General features: G+C 34.6%; 1 protein-coding gene across 4 annotated transcripts in view; it reads right to left on the bottom strand.

Annotated features, from left to right (window-relative positions):
- The window catches only part of LOC149558337 (uncharacterized), a 64,577-nt gene extending 39,490 nt beyond the window's left edge, over positions 1 to 25,087 (bottom strand). Inside the window, exons 1-2 of one of the 4 annotated variants that reach the window (XM_089832600.1) lie at positions 24,761 to 25,074; positions 13,535 to 13,777 (exon numbers count right to left, since the gene is read on the bottom strand). In XM_089832600.1, the coding sequence (XP_089688726.1) occupies positions 13,535 to 13,777 (243 nt within the window). In that variant the 5' untranslated portion in view covers positions 24,761 to 25,074. Of the gene's footprint in view, positions 1 to 13,064; positions 13,811 to 24,760 lie in introns of those variants that run through there. The other 3 variants (XM_089832601.1, XM_089832598.1, XM_089832599.1) reach the window with 3 other exon arrangements.
- Positions 25,088 to 25,438: the final 351 nt, after the last annotated feature.

A 25,438-nucleotide genomic window follows, 5' to 3' on the forward strand; every position in this document is an offset into this window, starting at 1 on the left:
CAAATCCATCTTTTAGTCCGGGAAAGGGATGTACCTCCTAAAAAACACTCATTGTAGTCTTATTTTCTCCAGTTAATTATTTTCGTTTGCAGAACACACAAACAAGAACCAAGACACCTTAACTCAATTATTTTTTCTTTTTGACGATTCTATTCAAGAAACTCCTTCATTTCAATAAAAGTGGTATCTCCTCAAATATCTTTTATTTTCATACTGCAGAGAGCAAAAAAGTCCATAATTAGATTCTAGAGAGAGGTTGTGCTGTCTGATTTCAGTTTTGTAAAAATGTGAAAACATTGGTTTCCTTTAGATGAATGCTCAATCTAAACCTTGCTAATGTTGATGTTTTGGGTAGCAGCAGGAGATGTCAGCTACCTGCGATGGTTGATCTTCTCATCATTGTTGTGGCTGTGTTATTGTTGCCAATTCATTTCATTGTGTCAGTCATTGCAATTTCAGGCATCAAGTGTTTGTGCAAATGAATCCTGACCTTCAGTACCATTACTGTCCCTTCTATTGCCATGGGAGAGCAAGAGTTGGCAGTTTTATATTCAATTGTCATTCCTGTGCTTACGGGAAAAAGGCTTGAGTTGACCAGTCTTCACCTCTTGACGGAATTCACTGTCTTACCAAAGCTTTGAGGATATAGTGATTGCATGGAGATAGATTATCATTGAAAGATATGAAACGACACATTTATGGTAACTTCCTTCAATACATGTGTTGCATTACTTCATTGTGGAGTTGTGCGTAGGCTGTCACCATTCATTGGGTATTGTTTGACTATGAACAATTATTGTTACATGATGATCCTTGTGTATTCATTCTTTGTGACAGGAGCCATATGTTCTGGCAGTCAAGTTGTCTACATCTCACTTTGTGACACACATTTTAGTCAATCGACATTTTTGTGCATAAGTGTGATGCATGTGCTAGGTTTTTGTAGAATTTAAAACTAGAATAGGACAAAAACAGAATAGCAATAAATACTTATATCCAATAACAAACGATATACATAAAATAGAAAACTAACTCTGTTCTAAAACAGGGGAAGCTCTGTTTTTTAGCATAAACACTTGATTTTATTAGAGCAGTTCAATAATAATAACAAAGACTCGTTACATATATAATCACCAAACAAAATGTCAAAGGAAGAAAACTAGAATTTGTTGTACATAACAGTAGTTTGAACACCCATTATTCTATGCAATTACATAAGGGACTTACAGTGGAACAAAGACTACCTAATCTAAACTAAGACTTCTCAAATACATGCAAATCTAAAAATAGCCTATTGCATCCATCAATCATGTTTATTAGAACTAGAGCAAACTAGAAAAAATCAACGGTGGAGTGCTGGAATGGTGGAGTTGAAGTTTTAACTGTATGTAAACAACATCAATACTCAACACTCACCCTTGATGCTGAGACTTGTAGTCTTATCTAATAGAACTCAAATTAATCCAACCACCTCATAGTGTAACTCTTCATTAGAGCTGGAGTTATCAATGACTCAACAACAACATCAATCTTCATACCCTCCCTTGATGCCAAGACTTACCTTTGATCGAAACTCACAGTTTGATCTCCATCTACTCAAACTGATCCATGCAACTCACAATGCAACTTTTTATCATTAAAGTCTTATAGACTCGCATTACACTTCTGATACAAGTCAACCATCTCTTTATTAATTTCTCTCTTTCATGAGAGATCACAAGGTTCAGTCTTCCCCTACTTTCTCTAACATACAACAGACTTCTAACACATCCATGTGCCATTTAGAACAAACAATCATCACCTACTTCATGAATCACATCTCTAAACCTTGATCAACCACTGTTACTTTTAACATGCAAACTTGGAGGTTTGTACAACCTTCTCAACATTTTTGTCACTTTCTGGAAATAGGATCCATCGATCCATCCATAATCAATTTGTATACAACATTTCGAAGATTGTCCACTGTAATCTCTATTCCAACATGACTCTTCACTATGACTCTTCAACCCACAGATGCTACAAGGGCGAAGATCCCAACATTTATCCTCTGTATGTCCATCTTTGCTACAATGTGGACATGAAATACATCCCTTACTCGAACATGATTTGTTCGAACTTGCAGTACTACCAACATTAGATCTATCACTAGCAACATCAGATCTCTCTCTTTTACCAAATCCAAGGCCTTCAAATTTTGACCTCCAAATGGGTTTGATGGGCTCCTTCATGCCTTGCCCATTCTTTCCTAATCCACTTCCTTGAAAATCCATTTTCTCCATAATCTTCAGGCCAACATTATCCTTAAAATAACATTTGTCACTATCCAAACAAATTTCATCCATACTTGTAGACGGTTGCTTACCTTCATCTTCAACTAACAAAACAGGAGAACAAACCAAATCTTGTGTGCTAAAAGTAACATCACAAACATGTGGCTTTGGTTTCAACATTTCTTTTTCTTCTTTCAAAACTTTTAACTTCTTACTCAAATCTTCATTCTCTTTCTTGATTTCGTCAACTAACATTAAATTGTTTTTCAATTCAACATTTTCCATTTTAACATTTTCTAATTCTTTTTCAAGCTTCTCAATTTGACACAGATATTCATCTCTACTTCCCAAATTTTTTAAAATCCTCTAAAAATTCCGAATTACACTTCTCTAACTGTCTCAATTCGTCATTCAAAATATCTTGTTTACAAATAAGACTTTCATTCTCCTTCTTAACCTTCTTACCTGATTTCCCCATTAATTCAAAGAATTTCTTTACACAAATAAGTTACCTGGGAACAACCTTCTCTCTGCTGCAATTTCTTCTTTGGAGCTGCAATCGTAGTTTCTTCAAACAAAATAACCAGTCTCAACTACAGACCTTTAATTGCCTTCTCTCATTACTTCATCTCAATCTTCTATGAACACCTCTTGTAAATTTCTGCAAATTCTTCTGATCTTCAATCAGACTTAAAGTTCAGTTTCTAATGGTAGAGAATGATTCTACAAAATAGTATGTATACTCAGATTGTTTGAAGCAGATATCACTAATCTTTGATGCAAGTTCAAAACCTCTATACTCGATATTAAATGAATAAAAATATCTCTGATTTTCCAATTCGCAGGAAGATGAATACTTAGAAGAACAGACAGTAGTGTTTGTGTGCCTTCTAAACTGTATTCACAACCCTCTAAATATCAAACTAAAGGACGTCACCTTTAAATGACACATCCCTTCACTTGGTCGGTTTTGCATCTCTTCATAAAACTGGCGACTTGTTTAGAAGAATTAACATTAAATAATAACTAACAAGGTGTGTTAGTTTCTTTGCAATATTAATAAATCTAAAATCGCCGCCTAGAGGAGAATATAAATACCAAGCCATACGTTGATAGTTTTAGAGATAGTGCAATCTGCAGTCACAAACCTGGTGATTATCAGGTTATAACATTAACACATCCAAAATCTTATCTATGACTCTGATACCAATTGTAGAATTTGAAACTAGAATGGGACAAAAACATAATAGCATTCCAAATAGTAACAAGAAGCCACAACAAATACTTATATCCAATAACAAACGATATACATAAAATAGAAAACTAACTCTATTCTAAAATAGGGGAAGCTCTATTTTTTAGCATAAACACTTGATTTTATTACAGAAGCTAAACAATAATAACGAAGACTCGTTACATATATAATCACCAAACAAAAAGTCTAAGGAAGAAAACTAGAATTTGCAGTACATAATAGTAGTTTGAACAACCATTATTCTATGCAATTACATAAGGGACTTACGGTGGAACAAAGACTACCTAATCTAAACTAAGACTTCTCAAATACATGCAAATCTAAAAACAGCCTATCGCATCCATCAATCATGTTTATTAGAACTAGAGCAAACTAGAAAAAATCAAAGGTGGAGTGTTGGAATGGTGGAGTTGGAGTTTTAACTGTATGTAAACAACATCAATACTCATCAGTTTTGTAGACGATCAGACAATGTGATTCAGAATCTATTGTATTGATCATCATGATTTGATTCTATTTGCAGGATAGTGCTAGTCTAAATTACATGATTCAGTGGCTTGTCTTGCTATGTGTATTTTGATTGTGTGATCAGTTGTGTGCATGCGGTATGCAAATCAAAAGGAGATGTTCATATTCTAGTGCCTGTTATGTGATAACTATTTTCTAGTGGAAAAGTCATTCTTTTGTCTAAGCTTGTGAAGCTTTGTATTGAATCACTTAATAATTCAATAAAGAATCTACTTTGAGTGTGGTTAGGTTTTCCTTTTAGGCTATAGAGTTTTCTAGGATAAGCATCTGTGCAATTTGTTTTTGTCTAATTATTTGTATTTGTTCTACTTTATGTATTTTCATTCAAATTTTAACATGGTGCCAGAGCGGATTTACTAATGATCAAGAGTCAAATTTAAAAAAATTGGGAATATAAGAGATGGAAGAAATGAGGGAATCTTATGAGAATGTGTAGCTGGAGAAACTTGGAGATTAGAATCTCTGTAGAAGCTTTCATTTTTGACATCAACAAGCAAGATGTTGTCATGCCCATCTATGCAAACACATTTGGCATTCATGTATACGATGTTAGCAAGTGGTTTGTTGTTCGAATTGGCATACTCTACCTACACTATAACTATGTGATGGAGAAAGAACAATTGGTGAATTGTGAGGAAGACTAGATGATCAAGAAATAAGTTTTTTTAAATCCTTGAATATTGATCACGATTTTTTATGAAGTTAATTTTAATTCATGGGAATTGTGTATGTTGTATTCTTTTAGCATTGATCTGTATATTTCTCTTGGGGATAGTTTGCTTCTATGAACTTCTATTAATCTCTCCAAAAATGCTTCTAGGAAGGATCAACAAACAATAGGGTGATGAGAGATCGCATGCAAGGTCATGCAGGTTGTAGAAATGAACATGGGGAAATTGCTTGTAGCTATGAGACTGAATTGGTAACACATAACTTCATTAAAAGAGAAAGACTCTATATAGTTTCTCATTATGATTAGTTTCTTGAAAGTGTAAGAAATGATATTCAGAGGGAGGCCTTTAGCTCTAGAGAATAGACCGGCACAGTCAATCTGAATTTGAAATTGGTAGCTGGTGCAAAAGCACCCATTGGTCAAGGAGAATTAATAAATTTTATTTTCTAATTGAGTCAAGTTTATAAGGTCCTATGGACCATTTGTAAAGATTTTAAACATGTTTGTAAGGCCAAAAGCCCATGAGGTCCTAATAGCCATGCAAAGACCAAATCAATCAAATTCAATCAAACACCCCAAATGTCTAGGCAAGTGGTACATTTGATATTTTTTCATGTTAGGGGTCATGATTGGCATGATAGAATGTTATCTGGGTAAAATAATATGGGTAGGAATCAAATTTGCAAAAAGTTGTAAAGAGTTGTGCAACTTTTAACATTTTGTAAGCCAACTACTCATTAGTTCACATGGCCGGTTGGAATTGGTTAAAAGTAGAGTTCTTAAACCCATACTGAGTCACGTAGGCCAAGCCAAACTTGGTAAGTTTTAATGACTCGGCTAGGTGACTTGATGGGTCATGACCTACTTGGCTCATTGAGCCAACGAGTCATGTAATGATCCCCGTGTCTGTGGGCCATGACCCAGCCAATGGTAGCCATGAGCTGCAGTAAAAAAATACAAAAAACAACACTTTTTGCTTCTTCTTTTTCCCAAATGCCTTCCATTTTGCCCTATAAGCATTTCTAATTGCTTGTTATGAAGAAGAGATGAAAAGTGAGAGGGAGAAAAAAGAGAAGTCATAGGTTTGCAACTTGCAGTGAAGAAGAGCATCAAGGAGACCTCAAATCACAATGGGGAGGTCATAGGTTTGAATTGAGAGCATCAAGGAGGCCATAGCAAGATTTGTCATCTCATTTGAAAGAGGCAAGTGTTAAATTTTGTAAATTTTGTCATTTTTTTGTATGTTTATGAATTTTTCATTTTTCTTAAAAATAAGTTTAATTTTCCAAATCTTGAATGTTTTCAATTAAACAATAAAATTGCATACTTCAATAAAAGAAGTAGAATAATAGCAAACCCATGATTTTTTGAAGAAAAAATGCAATCATGTATTTGTTGATTTCTCTAAAATACGTTCTACAATGCACAAATTTATAATTTTGTCTTATTGCAGCAGCCTTCAAGTTTTGAAAACATTAATTCCTCTCAATGCCTCCAAAGTGTGAATCTTGGAAATATACTGAAGACTCTCCTGGTAGGCAAAAAAAAAGTGTGTTTTGTAAAGAAATTTTTCATGGTGGCATCAATAGGTTTAAATACCATGTTGCCGACATACCTGGGAATGATGTTGATCTATGTTTATTGGCAACTCCCGGGGCAATTCGTTTATGTTATTCCTGGTTAGAAACACATGCACAAGAAAAGAAAACTAAGAAGAGGCAACGGGAAGAGTTTTCTATTGGCTCCCATTCATTCTGAAGTTACAATTACATCTGGATCCACATCTATAGGCTAGGTTGGAGAGGGTACTTCCTCACCTCCTTTTTGTCCTAGTGTTGGTGCTAGTGCTTCTGTTGTTGCTCCTTCTAGTGGTTCTATTGCCCTTGTCCCTAGAGTCCAAATATCAAAGTTGGACATTTACTTTGTGTCATGCACTTCTTCTGGTGCATGACCATCACTTAGACCATAAGTTGGAACAAGTAGGCCAATGATGTACGAAAACAAATGTGCTTGATTTTTGGTACTTTTGCAACATTCTATTTGTTACAACCAAATAATTCTTTTTTATTTGATTTCTTTATAGTTACAATCAAATTTTTTAAAAATTATGTTTGAAGTTGAACTTTACTTTGTCTAATGATTAATCATAATCTATTTGTCACAAGGCATGATGGATTTCGTAACCATTTCTTGGGCAGGTCTTAAAAGGGCTATTGATGTTAAGTGGCCTCCCCTTATTAGAAATGATTAATGCTATGAAACTTGTGCTAAGGGACCAAAAATAGTCCTCGAGTCAACAAGGTTGCACCATCATGATAGTTGGTTTGAATAGGAGACTCCTAAATTTTCTTGTTTCCTGTGAAGGTGATTGATCATTCTACTTCACTAAATGCAGTGAATAATTTAATTTATATTTGATTTATTGATTGATCCATGATAATTAATAATTATTTTTCTTTACTTTCAAGAATGAGGATTCACCATGTTCTTAACATCTATTGATGCTTTGTTACATGTGAAGAATGCTACTTACTTATGTGAGGTTATTGAAGAAGTTATATACGAGGTGGGTGTATAAAATGTGGTGCAGGTGGTGGCGGATAATGAAGCAAGTTGATTAAGAGGCATCTATGAACTTATTTATGATTTTTTTAACGCATAAATTTCTAAATAATTTAAAATTGTTACAGGTAAACTTTTGGAGGCACATAAAAATAAATTGATCTCCATGTGCAACCTATTGCCTTGACCTCATGTTAGAGGATATAGGAAAGCCTAATTTGGTTAAATCATGTGTTGATAAGGCAAAGAACATGTGCAAGTTTATCTACAATCATGCATTGGTTCTTAGCATAACGAAGCAATATATGGAGCAAAAGGAGTTGGCTCGTCCTATTATCACTATATTTGCTTCGAATTTCCTCACACTAAAATCCTTGTTGAATCAAAGCCAGCTTTGAGATGCATGTTCATTGGTGAGGAGTGGACTACCTCGTTGCATGATACGACCACTACAGAGATGGATGTGACAGATTGTACTTTTTATGAGCCAAGTTTTTTAACCCCTTGTGGAGGATTCATGGAGGTAAATATATTTTTGTTCTTTTTACAACTTTGAAAATTTTCTTATTTTAAGTTTTTGATTCGCACTTGTGACTTAACTTTTTTGTTTAACATTATAAGCAGGTCACTGAGCCCCTCGTAATTCTCCTACGAGATGTTGATGGGGAGAATCCCTCTATATGGTCTACATATATGAGGGCATGGATAGGGCCAAGGATGTTATTTAATCCAAGTATGCAGGAGTTGAGGATGAGTATGGCTCCATTTGGGAGATCAATGATAGGAAATGAAAAAACCAAGTTCATAGCCCATTTTCACAGCAACTTATTTCCTCAATGTATCATTGCACTTCCTTGATAACTTCAACTGTGAGGAGGTTCTTAGTGGCCTATGCATAGTGATGCAAAAGATGACCAGCACATCTATAGTGCAAGAGATAGGTGCATATAATAATGAACAAGGTGTGATTTTCATATAATAAAAGAATTGCAACCAATTAGCAATATATGTTAAACTTCAGATTCTTAAATTTGTAACTTTAAGGATTATGCATTTTGATTTTGTAATCTATCCTTAAAGTTGGAAATGAGACTATTTTTTTCCTTTTTCTTATTTCACATAGATTTTGGCAAATGTTTGGGCCTACAACCTCAAACCGTCAAAAAATTGTCATTTGTATTAGAGTTAGCCATGCGACGCTTCTAGATGTGAGCAAAATTGGTCCATATTCAAGCACATCAACTCGAAGAGGCACAATAAACTATCTAAAAAGGGACTGAATGATCTTGTCTTCATCCATTACAACCTCCATCTTAGGACTAGATGGATTTTGAACACTGACTCCTCTTTGATCACTCTAGCAGAGATCAATCTAGAGTTTGACTAGCTCGCTAAGTCTATCGATTATGTCTTTACTGAGGAGGGCCATGAGTGGGTTGACCAAGAAGAAATAGAGACCAAGGTTGTGGATATAGTAAAGAAGGATAAAGCACGATCAAGTATCAATGTAGATGATGTTGATCGGAGTGGTATCTCACAAGTAGAGACTATGGCTTGTCTGTCATCCAAGACCTACCTCAGATGCATTTGCATGAGGTGGACAAATTAATTTGAGGCTAAGGATGAGCTAGAGCCTGAGTCAAAGACTTGTTTTTGTATATAGTTTACGCATGTGTTTGAGAACATTTGATGTCATGGATTTTATATACATTTGACAATATTTATAATTCTGCATATCTATGTTTTATATTTCTTTTAGCTATAATTTGCATTTGTACTTATGTGATAGATGTGTGTTTATGTATGTCATCAAATTATCTTATATTTCATGATGTTATAATGTTTTTAAGCTTTATTCAATAATGGGTGCATGAAACAAGTTTTATCATGAAAAATCTTTATTTTCTCATTGTGTCAAGTCATAGTCAATTTATTTTCAAGTCATGGGTCGAGCTGACCTTGTTGAGGCATAGGTTAGTTTGAGTCATGGAACTATGGTTCAAACAATTGGGAAATGCATATAAGTGCCCCTTTGAGTTGAGGCATATGGTAAAGAAGTTAATTTAATTGCATAATACAAGAGATTGATCTTAATTACACAATTTCTTGTGACTTTTTGTGCATGGTACGGTGTTGTAGGGCTTGATTGGGGTCATTAATGCATATGTTTAGATATGTCTGTGAAGTGAAACATCTTTCATGAGTAATATGTTTGGTAAAAATCCATAAGGTTTGAAGCAAGTTATACACATTTAACCCCAACTTTTCTAATACCAATATGAAGTAGTAGAACTCCTGGTCAGACTTCCACAAACTTTCCATGCCCCACTCCATTTTTAATGGTTCACAAAACAATCTTTCAAAAGGCACTCAACCTCTTCATAAACCTTCTTGATAAAACACAAAACAAGACTCAGTATGGGATCAAAATGTGTTTATAGTGACATGGATTAGATAGACTCAAAAGGAGCCAATTTCCAAAACCCCAAGGTGAGCCTAGCCAGTAGGAGCAGAGTGGAGACTCAAGTTCAAGAGGAGGCTTTGAGGGAAGGAGACCTAATGGAAAGGGTATATTTGGAGGACCAAGTAGAGATCCAAGTGTTTTCACAAGAAGGTGTTACAATTGTAACCAAGTACAACACACTGCAAACAAGTGTCCTTAAAACAAGCCTCATGCTCTCATGGAGGAAAGCGAATGAACCAATTGATCCAAGAAGAAGTTAGCCAAAGTGTCACATGCCCAACTAGAGCTTCAAACTGAAATATAGAAAAAAAAAATGGATGCTGAGGAGAACCTTGTTGAAGGTACCTAGTGGTCAAGAACCACCTCAAAGAAACTCTTTACTCAGGACCACCTACAAAACAAATAGGAAGGTATGCAATGTTATTGTCGATTCTAGTTCAACTGAGAATTTGGTTTCAATAGAAATGGTAGAGATGTAAAGACTAAAGAAATTACCTCATCTTAACCCTTACAAGGTGTCATGGTTAAGAGGCAACAAGTCTTAGTGGATGAAAAGTCATGGGTGAAATTTCAGACAGGGGAGTATAAAGATAGGATTCTTTGTAATGTAATCCTGATGGATGCATGCCATTTTTTGTTGGGGAATCCATTATAGTATTATGTGTAGGCCCTAGACATGGTGCAAAGAAAAACCCCTCTATAATAACCAAAAATGGTGTGAATTGTAGTATGAACCCCCTACCAGATGATAGTAAGGACAAACACATAAGCACTAGTGTTATTTTGGTGGGTGAAAAAAACTTTTGAAGACTTTGAAAGAAGAGGAAAGTTCATGTTTTTCCTTAGTACTAAGATCAAGAGAAGAATCAAATTAGTCAATCAAGAAGAAGAAAGATGTTCCTAAAGAAATGAAGGGTAGATTGGAGAAGCATATATAAGGACATAGTGATGGAGGAAATGCCTACTTCATCACCCCCTTGTTATAGACATAAGCCATCACATTGATTTGATACCATGAGCCACCCTCCCTAATAAAGCTACTTATAACATGACGCCTACATAGAATGAGGAGATTGTTGGGCAAGTGTAGGATTTGTTGCACAAAGATTTGGTGAGTAAAAGCCTAAGTCCATGTGTAGTACCCATTATTTTGGCACTAAAGAAAATTGGTAAATGGAGGTTGTGTACACATTCTAGAGCAATAAATACGATCACTATAAGGTATAGGTTCCCAATGCCTAAAATGGAACACTTGATGGGTTGCACAGGTAGGGCAACATATTTCTCAAAGATTTTCCTAAAGAGTGGTTATCCCCAAATAAGAATAAGGGAGGGGGGTGAATGGAAGAGCACTTTCAAAACTAATGAATGGTTTGTGATGCTCTTTGGGCTATCAAATACTTCTAGTACATTTATGCACCTCATGAGTAAGGTGCTAAAACCTTTCATTGGAGAATTTATTGTTTGTAGTCCCCCCTAATTATTACCTAATTAACATAGATTTGTTATTTATATTCCATGGTAAGGGATATCAAACAATTGAAATTAAAGGAACTATTCATTTATGTAATGAGATTAATTTATTTGTATATTTATTAACACTCATATCCAACCTTAATATTATTCCAGCACAAAAACAGAAGTAGTAGGTGTTATCCAAGTTGCCTAAATACCAACTACAATGGGCTCTCTTAAAGTTTATAGATCTGGACCCTTTATCCTTTGTTGGGATATGCACGCAAGGCACTCGGGGTTGTTGATCCCTACCCTATCTTGGGATAGACAGGTATGCTTATTAAAGGATGCTAGTAACATCGTGATAATTTATGCATTTGACGAATGGGATTTTTTGCAAGTTAGATCTAGAAATATCTTGGAGAGCTTCCTATGATAAAGCACGAGGACTAGTCTCCCACCAACCCATGCAATAGTGACGGGTGTATTGGGCTAGCATCACCAATCATGTTGTAAAGTTTATCCAATAGGATGCAATTTATAAGAGGTGCTAGACCATATTCTTTTAGTTTAAAAGAAGACTGATAGCAATGGACTTTTCTATCCAATTCTTGCAATCTAAACAAAATAAGATTGGCACCAAGGAACTCTTATATCTTCTATGGGAGATGTATTTTTGGAAGTGGGTGTTTTATGTTTTTGGTTTTTCTCATGCTTGAGTATATCCTAAATAAGCTGAACCCCTATAAAAATACAATACCATATTATATTTACGTATATTTCCATTTGGTAAGATTTAATGATCAAAAGAGATTAACATCCTAAGTTAGGCTGAACCCCTATAAAAATACAATACCATATTATATTTATGTTGTGAGTATTCTAATAACGTTGGGCTTATAAAAGAAACATTTGAGCATGCATTCTTTTATGCATTTATAAGCTTCAAGCATCCTTATAATTTTTGGCATTCACTCGAAGCTACGAGTTCATGAATCCATCTAGAGTAATACTTGTTTTATAATTTGAGCTACCCAAGCCATTAGACTTTTAATTGAGTTTTCGACATTATATTTCTATTTAATTAAAAGAATTATTTTGAGTTTATTTAAGCTTTAATCATATAATATTTGGTATTCAAATTTTCTTTAAGCTACATGTTCATGAATCCATCTAGGACAATACTTATATTTTAATTTGCACAACCCAAAGTCACCAATTTTTTAATATCTCATATTTCCTTTAAGATTTTTAATTTCTCACCAGTAATAAATTTTTATTTTATTATATAATGGAAAGTAAAGGTTTTGATTAAGTAGTAATCTTAATCTTTTTAGATCAGAGTATTATGAAAGTCATATTTTGACATCGCTAAAACATATCAAAATTGTTCAAGTAAAATAATAAAACAAAATCACGAACACAACTATGTCTTGTTCTAAATATGTAATCATGAACTCTGCTACATAATTATTACTATCCAAATTTTAAAAAGAGATCCTAGTTTTTAATTAAATACCTGAAAATAAATTTATTCAAACAACAAAGTAGCAAAGATATATTTGATGATTTTTCGTTAAGATACTATGTGGTGCTGGATTTGTATTTATATAAAAGAAAGTTCTCAATCCATTATACTAATATGTGAATCTAGGTATGCAAATCTATGCAGCAAATCACTTTTATTTAAGTAGAAACTAAAATATATTTTTAGTTTACAATGATTGCTGATATTTTTCTGATATTTAATAAATAAAATTTATAAATAAAAAAGAATAGCATGATAATTAAAATTCTTATAATAAAAATTTAAAGATTAAAAAAACCGTCTGTAGTTCCCCCTCTACTTCAAAGTACAAACGAAACATTCCTCAAATTATTCACTTATATGTAATTGTTTAGAATTACAAAATGGGGTTTGGGCTTTTCCACATAATTTGTTACGATATATCTGAGAAGATAAGGACCACATATAGCCCACTCAAACGGAAAATCAATGCAATACATGTCAATGCTGTCAATCCCTTAAAACCAGCACGCACTTCCAACACTGCATGCAAAATAGCTAGAAATACTCCCTGCATAACCAATAATCCTAAACCCACGCTAATTGCACGCCATCTTAATTGAAATGGCACCAACAAATAAAATGCCGCAAAGACACTTGCCATGAAAAGTCCTTCAGAAACAGACAAAAGTACATTTCCGATTAACATAATTCTTTTTATAGGAAGGGCTGGCCCATGTCTCCTTGCATGGATGGTCGGCCCATATCGAATGACTATTCCAATTAGTATTGAAAAAAAGGTAGCCACTCGTAATACCATAAAAGCAATGGGTGCCCTTGCTTTCTTAGAATCTGTCAAAGCCCACATCACACTGAATACGAAGATGATTGATACGATTACCATGCAGCAGGAAAAATGTTCTATCTGTAAAACAGCATTATTGTGTTCCGCTATAAGTGGTTCTCGTTTTCTGCCCTCAATTTCTAAGGCTTCAACACCTTGTTCAACCAGTCCTTGTTCAAGATCTGTTTCACCATCGCTATTGATCAACAATGCCATCTGCAAAATATGTCTTCCATAAAATTGTTTGCACTTACATATGCAAAATATCAGACGAGAAAGGATCAACGGTCTACAACTTTAAATGATATTTTGTATAAATTTTTTTACAAATTTTAATAGTGTAATTAATGAACAGATTTTTATTTTTATTTTTAAATACTAGATGTAAACTTTTTAAGAAACATTTAATAAATTAATTCTGAACGCTGCATCTTCTACAGAAATAAAATTGTATAAAATTACAAAAGATATTTAGATGCACTTTCAAATAACTAGTCAAAACTGAACATTGATTAAAAAATCTACACTTACTACAAAAGTACCATTCACCATATCCAACTAAATAACATAAAGACCCTCAAAACACTTTTCGATATGAAATAAAAAATTATATTTTGAAAACTTAATTGAAAAATGAGGCGAATATAAATTTTATAGTGTGTTTCTTTCAAAGCCAAAACTTTATTTGATAATGGCTACCTAGAATACTTAAGAAAACAAAACATTGTCAATGTTATTCGATGCATACAGCTTTAAAAAAAAATCATTATCGATATGCTACTGTTCGACCCATTTTAAAGCAAATAAAACTGTCTTCAGCCTCGTCAATTCTTCCTGCTATCTCTTCATACTCTGGAGACCTTGAAAACATTTGGATAAACGTAATGTGAATCTAGTTTAGTAAGCTGTTGTAACTAATAACAAAATAGAGATTGCCCTATTTTCCTTGCTGTGCTTTGAGTTTCCTTTCTTTGCAACATCTGTTCTTAGCAACCCAAAATATTTAGTTATGTTTCTAACCATACCAGTTGTTCTATCAGCATCTTCAACAAGTCATTACTGTTATTGTTCTAATTATAAGTCTTCTATTAATGGTCGTAGTGGTGTTACATGAACAAGTATCAGTCAGCCCTAAGTGAAATCATTTTTCTAAAGATAAAACTATCATCCTCATTTGCTTTTTGCAGTGGGCCCCAAGCTATATCTGGATCAAAGATCGTTTACTTCAAAAGAACATTGAGTGCATCTGCATGTGCCAGCCATATACCACAACTTTAAGAAACATTTGTTCGTTAAAGCAATAATTATATGGTGGTTGTAGGCTTATAGAGATATTGTGGAATGGGAAGAAGTGATAATGTTTACAGAATATTGGTATTTTGAATGGTAATAGATTGTGTAGAGAAAGTTCTTCTGTGGTATAGTTGAAGACCCATTCATTTCCAAGGCAATTTTTCCATGAATTAGCAACATTAACTAATATGTTGTCCTAGCTTCCTAGCAACTTAGCTATCCTGTATTGTTCTTGGGTAGTGTATTGAGCTGAGGCAGTCATTAGAAATTCTCAAATAGAATGGCTAGGATAGTTGACGGGAGATTTGCATCAATGGCCAAACTTCAAAGTATTGAAGGGTTTTAACTTTTGCCCAGAACCCAGCAGAACTATCATAGTCATTCAAAGAATCAAATGTAGTGTTAGTTGATTCTTTTCATTCAAACTTAAATTTAAAAATTTGTTTATCCAGATTTTCCTTCGTATTCCACATGTAATTGATATTAATTAAACTTGGAAAGCCATTCTAGAATGGTGTTTATAAGTGTACTCGATATCTATAGCATTACATTTGTCATGGTGTACCAGTGAATTCAGACATCAGTGATGAGTAGTAGTAAAGTGACATTGACACAGCAATTATTGATATAAGGAATCAGAACGCTATAGTACATCAATTGATGCAAATAAGTGGAGCAGATATAAACTTTGTGAATGTCACAAGCTTCATAAGTTACCTTTCAGATGAAGACAAGAAAGAACAGGGAGTTGTAACAGAAAATAAAAACAAAAGATGATGACAAATATCTAAGGTTCGAGAGCAATTTTCTGCATGTCAATGTTCTCCCTAATTGAATTACATTACTGTACTTTTGGAAAAGTATGGGGCAAGAACATATGTGCTAAAAATAGTTTGGTTACATTGAGGATGTATTCTTTTAGTCACTAAATGGATCACCATCTTCAAATAAAGGAGCATCTTCAAATGAGTTTAATAAGCTAGATAACACGGCCTAAGTTTCTGCTCATGAGCTAGATAGCAACACTTATAAACTGCATTCTATTGGATAAACTTTTCAACATGACCGGTGATGCTAGCACAACACGTCCTCCACTACTGCATGGGTTGGCGGGAGACTACACATCGTGCTTTATTATAGGAAGCTCTCTCAGATATTTTCTAGATCTAACTTGCAAAACATCCCATTCTTCAAATGCATAAATTATAATGGTGTTACTATAATCCTCTAACATGTATCAAAGACCATAAGCTTCAAGATTTTATTCATTTGAATGTTAAATCTGTTCAGTATGGCCAACAAAATTTCCCCCTTGCAAATCTATGATAGCACCTCCTATAATAGCTTGACCTATGCAAGACTAATGGATATTTTTTTAGAATGTAAAATACACTGATTGCTAGTTTTAAACTCTTGGAAAAACTTCCACTTGCATAAACATGTGAAACAATGAACATGTCCATGCTGAACTAGGCCCGGACTGGTTTCCTGCATCCCATGAACAAAATAAGGAATTACTGAAGAAAATCTCTAAAGATGAGGTGCCAAGTGCTCTCAACCAATTAAATCCTAAAAAAGCACTAGGCCCGGACTGGTTTCCTGCCCTCTTTTATCAGAAATATTGGCACTTCTTAGGTCATGAAATTGTGGAAGTTTTGGAGAACATTAGGAACTCTGGCAGACTGCTAAGAGAATTAAACCATATGTTTTTAGCTATAATTCCTAAAAAAACAAAATGCATTCTCTTTAGATGATTATAGACCCATAGATCTCTGCAACACTATCTGCAAACTCTTGACAAAAGTCCTTGTTAATAAGCTCAAATATGTCCTTCCATTTATTATCTCAAAAGAACAGACTGGTTTTGTCCCGGTAAGATCCATTTAAACGGGGTTATTATAGTCAAAGAAGCTATTCACTTTGTCCATTATGATAAAGAAAAATCTTTTCTTATAAAATTAAATATTAAAAAATCTTATGATAAAGTTAGCTGGTCTTTTTTATGTAAATGTTTCAAGGCTTTTGGTTTCACTAAGCAATGGATTAACCTAGTTTTTCAATGTATTTTGACCCCCAAAATCTCAATTCTAGTCAATGGAACACCAAAAGGTTTCTTTGATATCTCTTGGGATCTTTGTCAAGGGGATCCCTGTCGTCATTTCTCTTCATCATTATGGCAGGAGCTTTGGGTAGATCCTGAATCATTCAAGAATCAAAGAAAGTATTAAAGGCATTAGGATTACTTCGCATATTGAACCTACCACTTACCAACAGTTTGTTAAAGATACAATGTTGTATGGAGAGGCTTCAATTGAGGAAGCAAGGAGTTTCGATAGTATTTTAGTAAAGTATGCTTAGGTTTTGGGCCAATTAATAAATAAAGAGACAACGGTAGTCATCTTGTTAATTGCCCCATTCCCCCTAGAACAGGAAATCCTAGATGTCTTGGGGTTTACTAGATAACAATTTCCGAATAAATATCTAGGCATCCCCTTACCTCTATTTCTAGGCAAGGGAGTGTTTGGGAGGGGACTATCAAGAAGATTACTTCATGGAAGTATAAGTGGCTATCCTTAGCAGGTCAAGCTACTATGCTTAAATCAGTCTTGATGACCATCCCGATTTTTAAGATGGCTTGTCTAGATCTTCATGGTGACCCCTTGATCCAGCTCAGTAAACAGTTTAGAACCTTCTTTTGGAAAGGGTCTGATGACAAGAGAAAAGTGGTTGTATTTTCTTGGGATAAGCTACACAAATCTAAGGAAGACGGGGGTGCTAGAATCAAGAGATTAGAAGAACGGAATAAGGCATTAGAAGCTAAGTTGGTTTGGAAGATGATTACGGAACCCAATCTAAAACTAAGACATAAGTACCTTGATGGGAGGAATCCTTTTAGTATTTTTAGGCATGTTGCCCCTCCCAATGGTTCCTCCCTTTGGAACTTTATGAAAAAGTGTAGGCCCTTGATTATTTAAAAGCTGACATGGAGCCTAAGGATGGGTGAACATGCTCTCTTTTTGGATGATTCATGGGAAGGATACCTGATCCTTTCTAACTATTTTTAGGATAAAAGGCCTATTTAGATCTTGAAAGATAGCTTATTTGATTATTTCTGAGCCTAACCCGCTTGGCTTCATTTGGAAATTAGATTAGAATTTTGACATACTTAGAGAATTTCATAAATAGACTTAGAGAAATTCTAGACTCTAGAAGGGTAGTTCTTAATCAAAGACAGGACAAGATGATTTGGAATGGGTCCCCATCAGGTATATATTCCACAAAGTTCGGGTATGAGATTCTATATAGATCCAATGAATTTCCTAGATTCAACATCCCCTTGGATCCATATTGAGGGAAATGTTGTCTCCCTAAAGTAGGAATGTTCTCTTAGCTAGCCTTTCACCATAAAATTCTAACTAAATGCTGTCTCCCTAAAGTAGGAATGTTCTCTTAGCTAGCCTTTCACCATAAAATTCTAACTGTGGAGAATTTTGGCAAGATGGCCTATCATGGACCATCTAGATGCATTATGTGCAAAAAGGACTCGAAGACAATTGATCATATCATTCTTAATTGTGAGTTCTCCAATCATTGTTAGAACTCGCTTATGAATAAGTTGGGTTGGCATTCCGCCCTTCCTAACAACCTGGTGGACCTCTTCCTAAGATGGCCCAAGCCACAACTTAAGGATTCTTATGGATGCGTTTGGTTTTCTTCCCCTTCTCTCCTTATATGGAAGATCTAGAAAGAAAGAAATGATGAATTTCCAAAGAAAAATCAATGGAGTTATCTCAATTCTTGATCAAACTAGAGCTAGGGATTGTTGAAATAGTAAATAGACTCCTAAGGATTCAAAATGGTTCATATCAATTCACCCCTTGGGATGATAGAATGTGAAAAAAATGGGAAGGCTTTATATTACCCAATTTAAAAGAAAAAGTCAAATCTGCAAAAATAGAGGACAGAAAGAAGTGTGTGGAAGACTCCACGGGTAGGATGGTTTAAACTCAATTTTGATGGGGCCTCTAGAGATAACCCAGGCCCGATGGTATAGGATGTTGTTTTCACAATTGAGAAGGAACTAGGACTTCTTCCATTGCAAAACTGATTAGGGTCATAACTAATAATGTTGTGGAATTCCAAGTAATTTTGGAAGGTTTGAAAGAATGTAACAGGCTTATGACTGAGAACTTAGAAATAAAACCAGATTCCTCCTTAGTTATTAATGCCATCAGGAAAGGTTCCACTCTCAATTGGAAACTGGACAATCTTTTGCACCAATCAATTTTTTCCTACGCAACTTTAGACATTTTCTGGCTAATCACATTTTCACAGAGGGTAATAGCATGGTTGATCACTTGGCTAATTAAGGGTTAGAAGGGAACAGGATGGGTATTGGCTAAAATTAGAATGAGGGGCATACTTATAGGACCTTAGTCTCCTTTTTCCCCCTTTAGGCTAAATTTAGGATGGGTATTGGCTAAAATTAGGATAAAGGGCATAATTATAACTAAACTTTGAATCAACAAGACGGTGAGGGATAGCTACAACTTGATTCATAGGGCCATCCTAATAGTGGTTGGGGAAGAATTTTCCAATTTGATGGATAGGCAGTAGCATAATTCTGATATTTTTGTTATGTTCATAGCAACGATCCTCCATGTAGATAGGGATAAGGCTGCAATTACAGACTTTTGTAGAGCTGTGTTATAGGGGCCTATTATTAAGGAAGCTGAGGCAGTTTTGGAGAACATAGATGATTATCTCTGCATTCTGAAGCAGAGCGAGTACGGGATATTTGATCACCCACTGAGGGTTTACCCAATTCTGGATAACAAGAATCTTAAGAAGTTCCCTGAAAGGAAGGAGGAAATTAAGAGAAACTGAATGTTCCTTTTAGTTGTGATGAACACTTGCTTCTATGCGGAATGGAAAGGCATGGATTGGTATCTGCGTAATGAGGGTCTTCTGTAATGGGTCAAGCTCTATAAAGGAGAGTTTTTTGACCATGTTTTTGTAACTATATGTATGACATTATAATTATAGTTATGTCAAATTCAAAGATTACAGGTATAATATCAGTATAAATAGTTCATAGTTAAAGGTGTGGTGCTCAACCATATACTGGACTTCGGTCCCTTCTGATCTTAAGGGTATCCCTCATAAAGGTGAAGAAAATGTAAATATCTGAATCTAATATTAAAATGACTTTTATGACATACGCATATGACATCTTTCTCTGGTTTAAATTTTCAAAATGAATCTGAGTTGAATATCATAATATGTTCTCAAGATCTCATTTGAAATATTATTCGTAATGTACGAAATTTATCTGTGAGTGGTATTACACGATGGCTTATGGCTTCAGAATTCACTTTTCATAAATGACATCTTCCCATTCTTTACAGTTTCAATGCTTTTATAATGTGCCCCTGGCTTGGTATTTTTAGTTTTTGACTCACATTTTGAAGCATGTAGGCCAGATTAGGAGGGCCTTTTTCTCACCCTACTTGGTATGGGATCATTTTAATTGATGGGTATCGTCTCTGGTTCGTACGATAAATATTGAGATGTTTTAGGCATTTTCTTCATAAGGTATGGATTGCCTCAAACAGGGCAAACATTCAGAATAAGGCTCTCTTTCTATATTTGACCTATTTCCCCTAAAGTTAGGATGGTAAGAAGATGTTATTGATTTAGGAATTAAGACTCGAATCTATTTTGAGTCCTTATGCTCCATCCTCAGTTCAACCTGTATTTTTTTGTTATGTGCACCACAGTTTATCTTCTGATAAGAGGGATGTATCTTAAAAGCTTAATGTGAGCTGCAATGAGCAATTTATCCTATAGTTAGCATCTCCAGCTGGAACTGTCATTGATGTGTCTCTGTTACATCAGAGCCTGGTTTCTACCCTCCCGGTTAAGCTAGGAGTAAATGTTTTATAAGAAATTGGCAGAGATTCCAAACTCCCGCAGTGGTGTAGGTTTTAATTTTACTCCTTAAGATACGCTGCTTTGTTCATTTTATTTATCCCAGCTTATTAGGACTCTGGCTTGTTTAGATTTTTATCCCTCACTCACTCACATGGTGGTTTGACATGTGTTAGAAAAGATCTCTGGTGTTCTAATTTTTGTTTCAGCATGGTTTATTAGATATTTTTATATTTATATAGAAATGTAATTTCCCGATTCTTCTGCATATTACAAACTAACTTGTCTATTTCCTTGTCTTGTTCTTTGCTTTCGTTTATTTCCTCATATCGAGGATGCTTTCTCTTTATATATATATATGGATGTGAATATATATTTGATCTTATATGTGTACACACACACACACATATATATATATTGAAATTTTTATTTATATATATTATTATCGTTAATAGTATTTATGTTCTTATTTATATATGCACATATTCTCTTTCCATTTACTTATTGATAGACACTAATATTATATTTATCGTTGGAGGATCATTTTTTCTCATTTTCCTTCTAGATACCTTTGTCATTGCTCTTAATTTAATACATGTTTGGCACGTAGTGAAGTATTCTCAATGATTATGTATGTTATAGCCGAGTGTTTATTGATCTCATTAGAGAAGGATCATTTATAATATCCCAACTAAGGTTCATTGATTTATATTTTTGGAACAAGCTAACTGGGTTCTTCATCAAGATTTGCAGGTTACACTAGGAATCTCTTTTAGTAAGGCTATGGAAATGTTAGGTAACATGGATACTTTTCATATTTGGAATGTTCCCTGGAAAGGAGCTCTTCTCCTATTCTTATTATGTATCATTAATGGGGAAATGCCCCATTCACTATTGTTTGAAAACTGAGGTATGCCCCATTTATCTTTGTATCCATGTATAGGACTTATGTCCCGCACTAGACTGAAGATTTTCTTCTCCGTTCTTATCCTACTAGTGCCTGTTTGAACAGAGACTATTACTTTTATTTTTTGAAATCTTTATGGCCTCAGCTTTTACCGATCTTTAAAAAAGTGCCTTAGGAAATAACTAAATAAGCTTAATTGCGTAATCAGATTTAGGTGTTTACAATCAGCACATACAAAAATTTCTTCTGAAGTTGCATACTTCAACACTCCCTCTTAGCAAAGAAGAAATTTCCAAGATACATTAGTCAAGGAAAGGATAGACATGCGAAGAGAGTCAAAACCAATATAACCCAAATTCACCAGCATATATCATAGAAGTTTGCTGCATATTATCGAGTATGAAAGAGCTCTATTGCAGCTAACTCATCTTTTAACACTCCTTAGCAAGAGAGTGATCATTCACATGACATGGCGTGTCTTACCCTGACAAACACAAAGTAGCTACAACTAAAGAGTGGCAATATCAAAATCTCATCACAGATTTTCTCAACATAATATTATCAAATTCAGTATGACATTCACCATGGCTACTCCTAGAGGATGAATAAATAAAAGTGCTACATTATGGAATTTCTTACATGACATCCACCATGCCTACTCTTAGAGGCTTGATCCACCATAGCTACACGCAAAGGGTGGAACAAGATCTTTCACCTTAGACTTCTCCTAGAGAAGAATGTATAGAATTTTATATTTTGGTCATATAGAGTGGACTGCTTTCTGCATATCACAAAACTGAGAAGCATCCTAATTGTATGTGAAAGATTGGGAGTTGATGAGATTTTAGTAGGTAACAATTTTTAGGCCCATTCAACACTAAAAATACAATCAACATTTGAATATCCAATCAGTCATAAACATCTATAATACAGTCAGGTACTAACATTCTATCAGCAAATACATATCATACATGGAGCAGGGAATCAGTGTGGATTATAAAATAAAACATCAGGGATAAAATACTGTCAGTGCCAAATACAGGAATAAACGTTTAAGGAGTGGGATTTGTATACACAATCCTATATCATCGAAAAGACAATCAAAGTTTAGCGATACCAACATATACAGAAAAACATAGAAAGGTAGGAAAAGAATCCTCCAATCAGTAATAAAAGATGTTGAACACATCAGAATTAATATTTACAGTCACCAACATTTATCCAAGTCAAACTGGGAAGGGGAAAATCAAAGGTGAGGATAAAAGACAGGTCACCTACTTGCAAGTTACGTTAGGAGGGAAAGTAATATATAGAAAGTGCATGTCAAATTAACCAGCAAAGGAATTCCTCTTCGTATAAAAGGATATATGCATAGATATATGACAGCGAACTTGACAGAAGACACTCAGATCATAAGACACAGCTTATGCATCTCTGAGACTGGTATGAACAGTATTAAACTCACATACTCAAGACTAGTTATTATTTTAAGTTGGGAAGAGGAGCAAAAATGCAATAAGGAAGAGGCATGTGTAAACACAGCCAATTGGTCATTCCCAAGACAGGGTAAGGATCAGCGACTCCGAGTGCCTTGCAAACATGTCCAAGAGAGGCTTAAGGGCTTGGATCTGTAACACCTTGAGGAAAACCATTGAGGTTGGTGTCTAAGCAACCTATGATATCTCAGCATGCTCATAGACTGGAATAATAACCAAGATAGCATGGTCTTCTTAATTCACATATAGTTTATTACTAATTTACTAATAGGGTAGTCTGAAGAGAGAGAACAGAAGTGTATTCAGGGAGAGGCTAGTGTAAATCCAGTCAGCAGGTTGTTCCCAATATAGGTTAGAGATCAGCATCATTAAGTGCCTTGCAGATACGTCCAAGAAAGGTTTAACGGCTTGGATCCATTAAATCTTCAAGGAACTCATTCAGTGTGGTGCCTAAGCAATTTGTTTACATCCTAAGAGTTCTTCTTGACTAAGAACAATAATAAGAGCATAGAGCAAGACAAAACAAGCATCCCGCTAAGTAGGCCACCAAGACTCATCATTTAGTTCTGTCAAATTATATCATGAGGAAATTTCACTGCATCATTTTGAGAATGGAAGCCAAAACAAGTCTCACTTATAAGTTATTTGTGGCTGTAGAAAATTTCACTTTCTCACATCTCAAAGGTATATGTGCAAAAAAAATCCTCTTAAATGCTTGTTTCATAGAATTAGTTAATATTCCTCAGATAAATTTGAAAATGACTACTTCTAAGGAGAAAGAAACCAATATTTATCAATTTTTTAAAGTTGCTAAGATACTCCCAGTCAAGGCTTAACGATGGACTTCCAACCACCAAAACATTTTTCCCTTGTGTAATATTCCCCCATGTTTCGAGTGCACTAACCTCCACCAAATCTAAGCAAGCTCAATCAAGAAAATAACCGTCGCAAACAACTCGGATATGTACATCATTCAGAAGGCCAAACTAAACCCTAATCACAAAATATTATTGAGAAAACACCCATTCCAATTCTCTCAAACAGGTTTCCCTGTACGTGGAGTTATAAAGATGTTTTATCTCCCTCCAATCTTCAATAACCTACAATATTAAGCAATCTTTTTGTTCCTTGGTGAGGCTTTAGGTATTGGCAAGTCGTGTAACACCACCAACAAGCTGGTCATCCAACTATAAATTTACTCTGCAAAAGCTATGTTCGCACTGTCTGTTTGTTCCAATAGGTATTTGTCTGAGGGATTTATATCTTATGGTGGGAGGATTCCTGCTTTAAGCCGTCATATGCTTTTTCAATTCAATATTTGTGGCCCGTTCTGTGCCTGAAACAAAAAGTGGGCTCCAGAGGAAATTAAGGTATCGTTTACCTGAGCTTAATTAGGAGTAAAATGTTACATATCACTTCTACATATGCCTGAAATCATTCGGTATCATATAGACACTATGATGTCTGAAGGAACGTAATCACAATCTACAGGGTGTCATATATACGCATGCAAAAGATAACAGAAACATATGTAAGCTTTAGAAAAAGAGTTTTGAGACGGCGCTTGAATACCTGAATAGCAAGTCAATCAGATGTGAATGTATGGTAATGTTTAAGACTCGGCAAACGTCCGTACATTCACCCAATCTCCCAATCTCAGCTTTAAGTAAATCTCCGCGCACCGCACAGCATGTGCCAAACACTGTTTAAGCTTGAAGAAAGATTCACCCTAAAAACGGAAGCTATATTCAGCCAACTCTCCGCAATGTGTCAATGGAACACTGCATTTTTATATTAGCAATGTTAAATATAACTAGCACTTGCACAGAGAGAGAAAGAGGTGAAGGGGCAGGCCGATTGGTTTTTTAAAGAAACGAAAAATTGAAGAGGTATAAAAGTAAAGGTAAGATTTAAAATAGAATAGAGGTTATATACATATGATTAACTTCTTGAGAGGTTTAGACATTGTAGAATTTTAATAATTGTTTCTTTTGTTATCTATAAATTTGATTAATCTTGATTTCAAATTCTGTGAGTCCAATATTTTCCTAGTTTAGAATTAATTTTCCAGAGTATGTTTAGTCATTAATATTCTAGAATATTAGCTAACCATAAAATCTAACCAATAAATTTTTCATTTTTTAAAAATAATTCAAGACGCAATGCATAAAAGCCAAGTAACATTGTTACATATTTGTAATAGTAGTAAGAAGTATTAAAAGAATGAATCTATCTTGCTAATCAATTCAA

The sequence above is a fragment of the Cupressus sempervirens genome, chromosome 5, assembly GCF_028749045.1.
Source record: "Cupressus sempervirens isolate cs-2001-9-10 chromosome 5, ASM2874904v1, whole genome shotgun sequence".
Taxonomy (NCBI): Eukaryota; Viridiplantae; Streptophyta; class Pinopsida; order Cupressales; family Cupressaceae; genus Cupressus; species Cupressus sempervirens.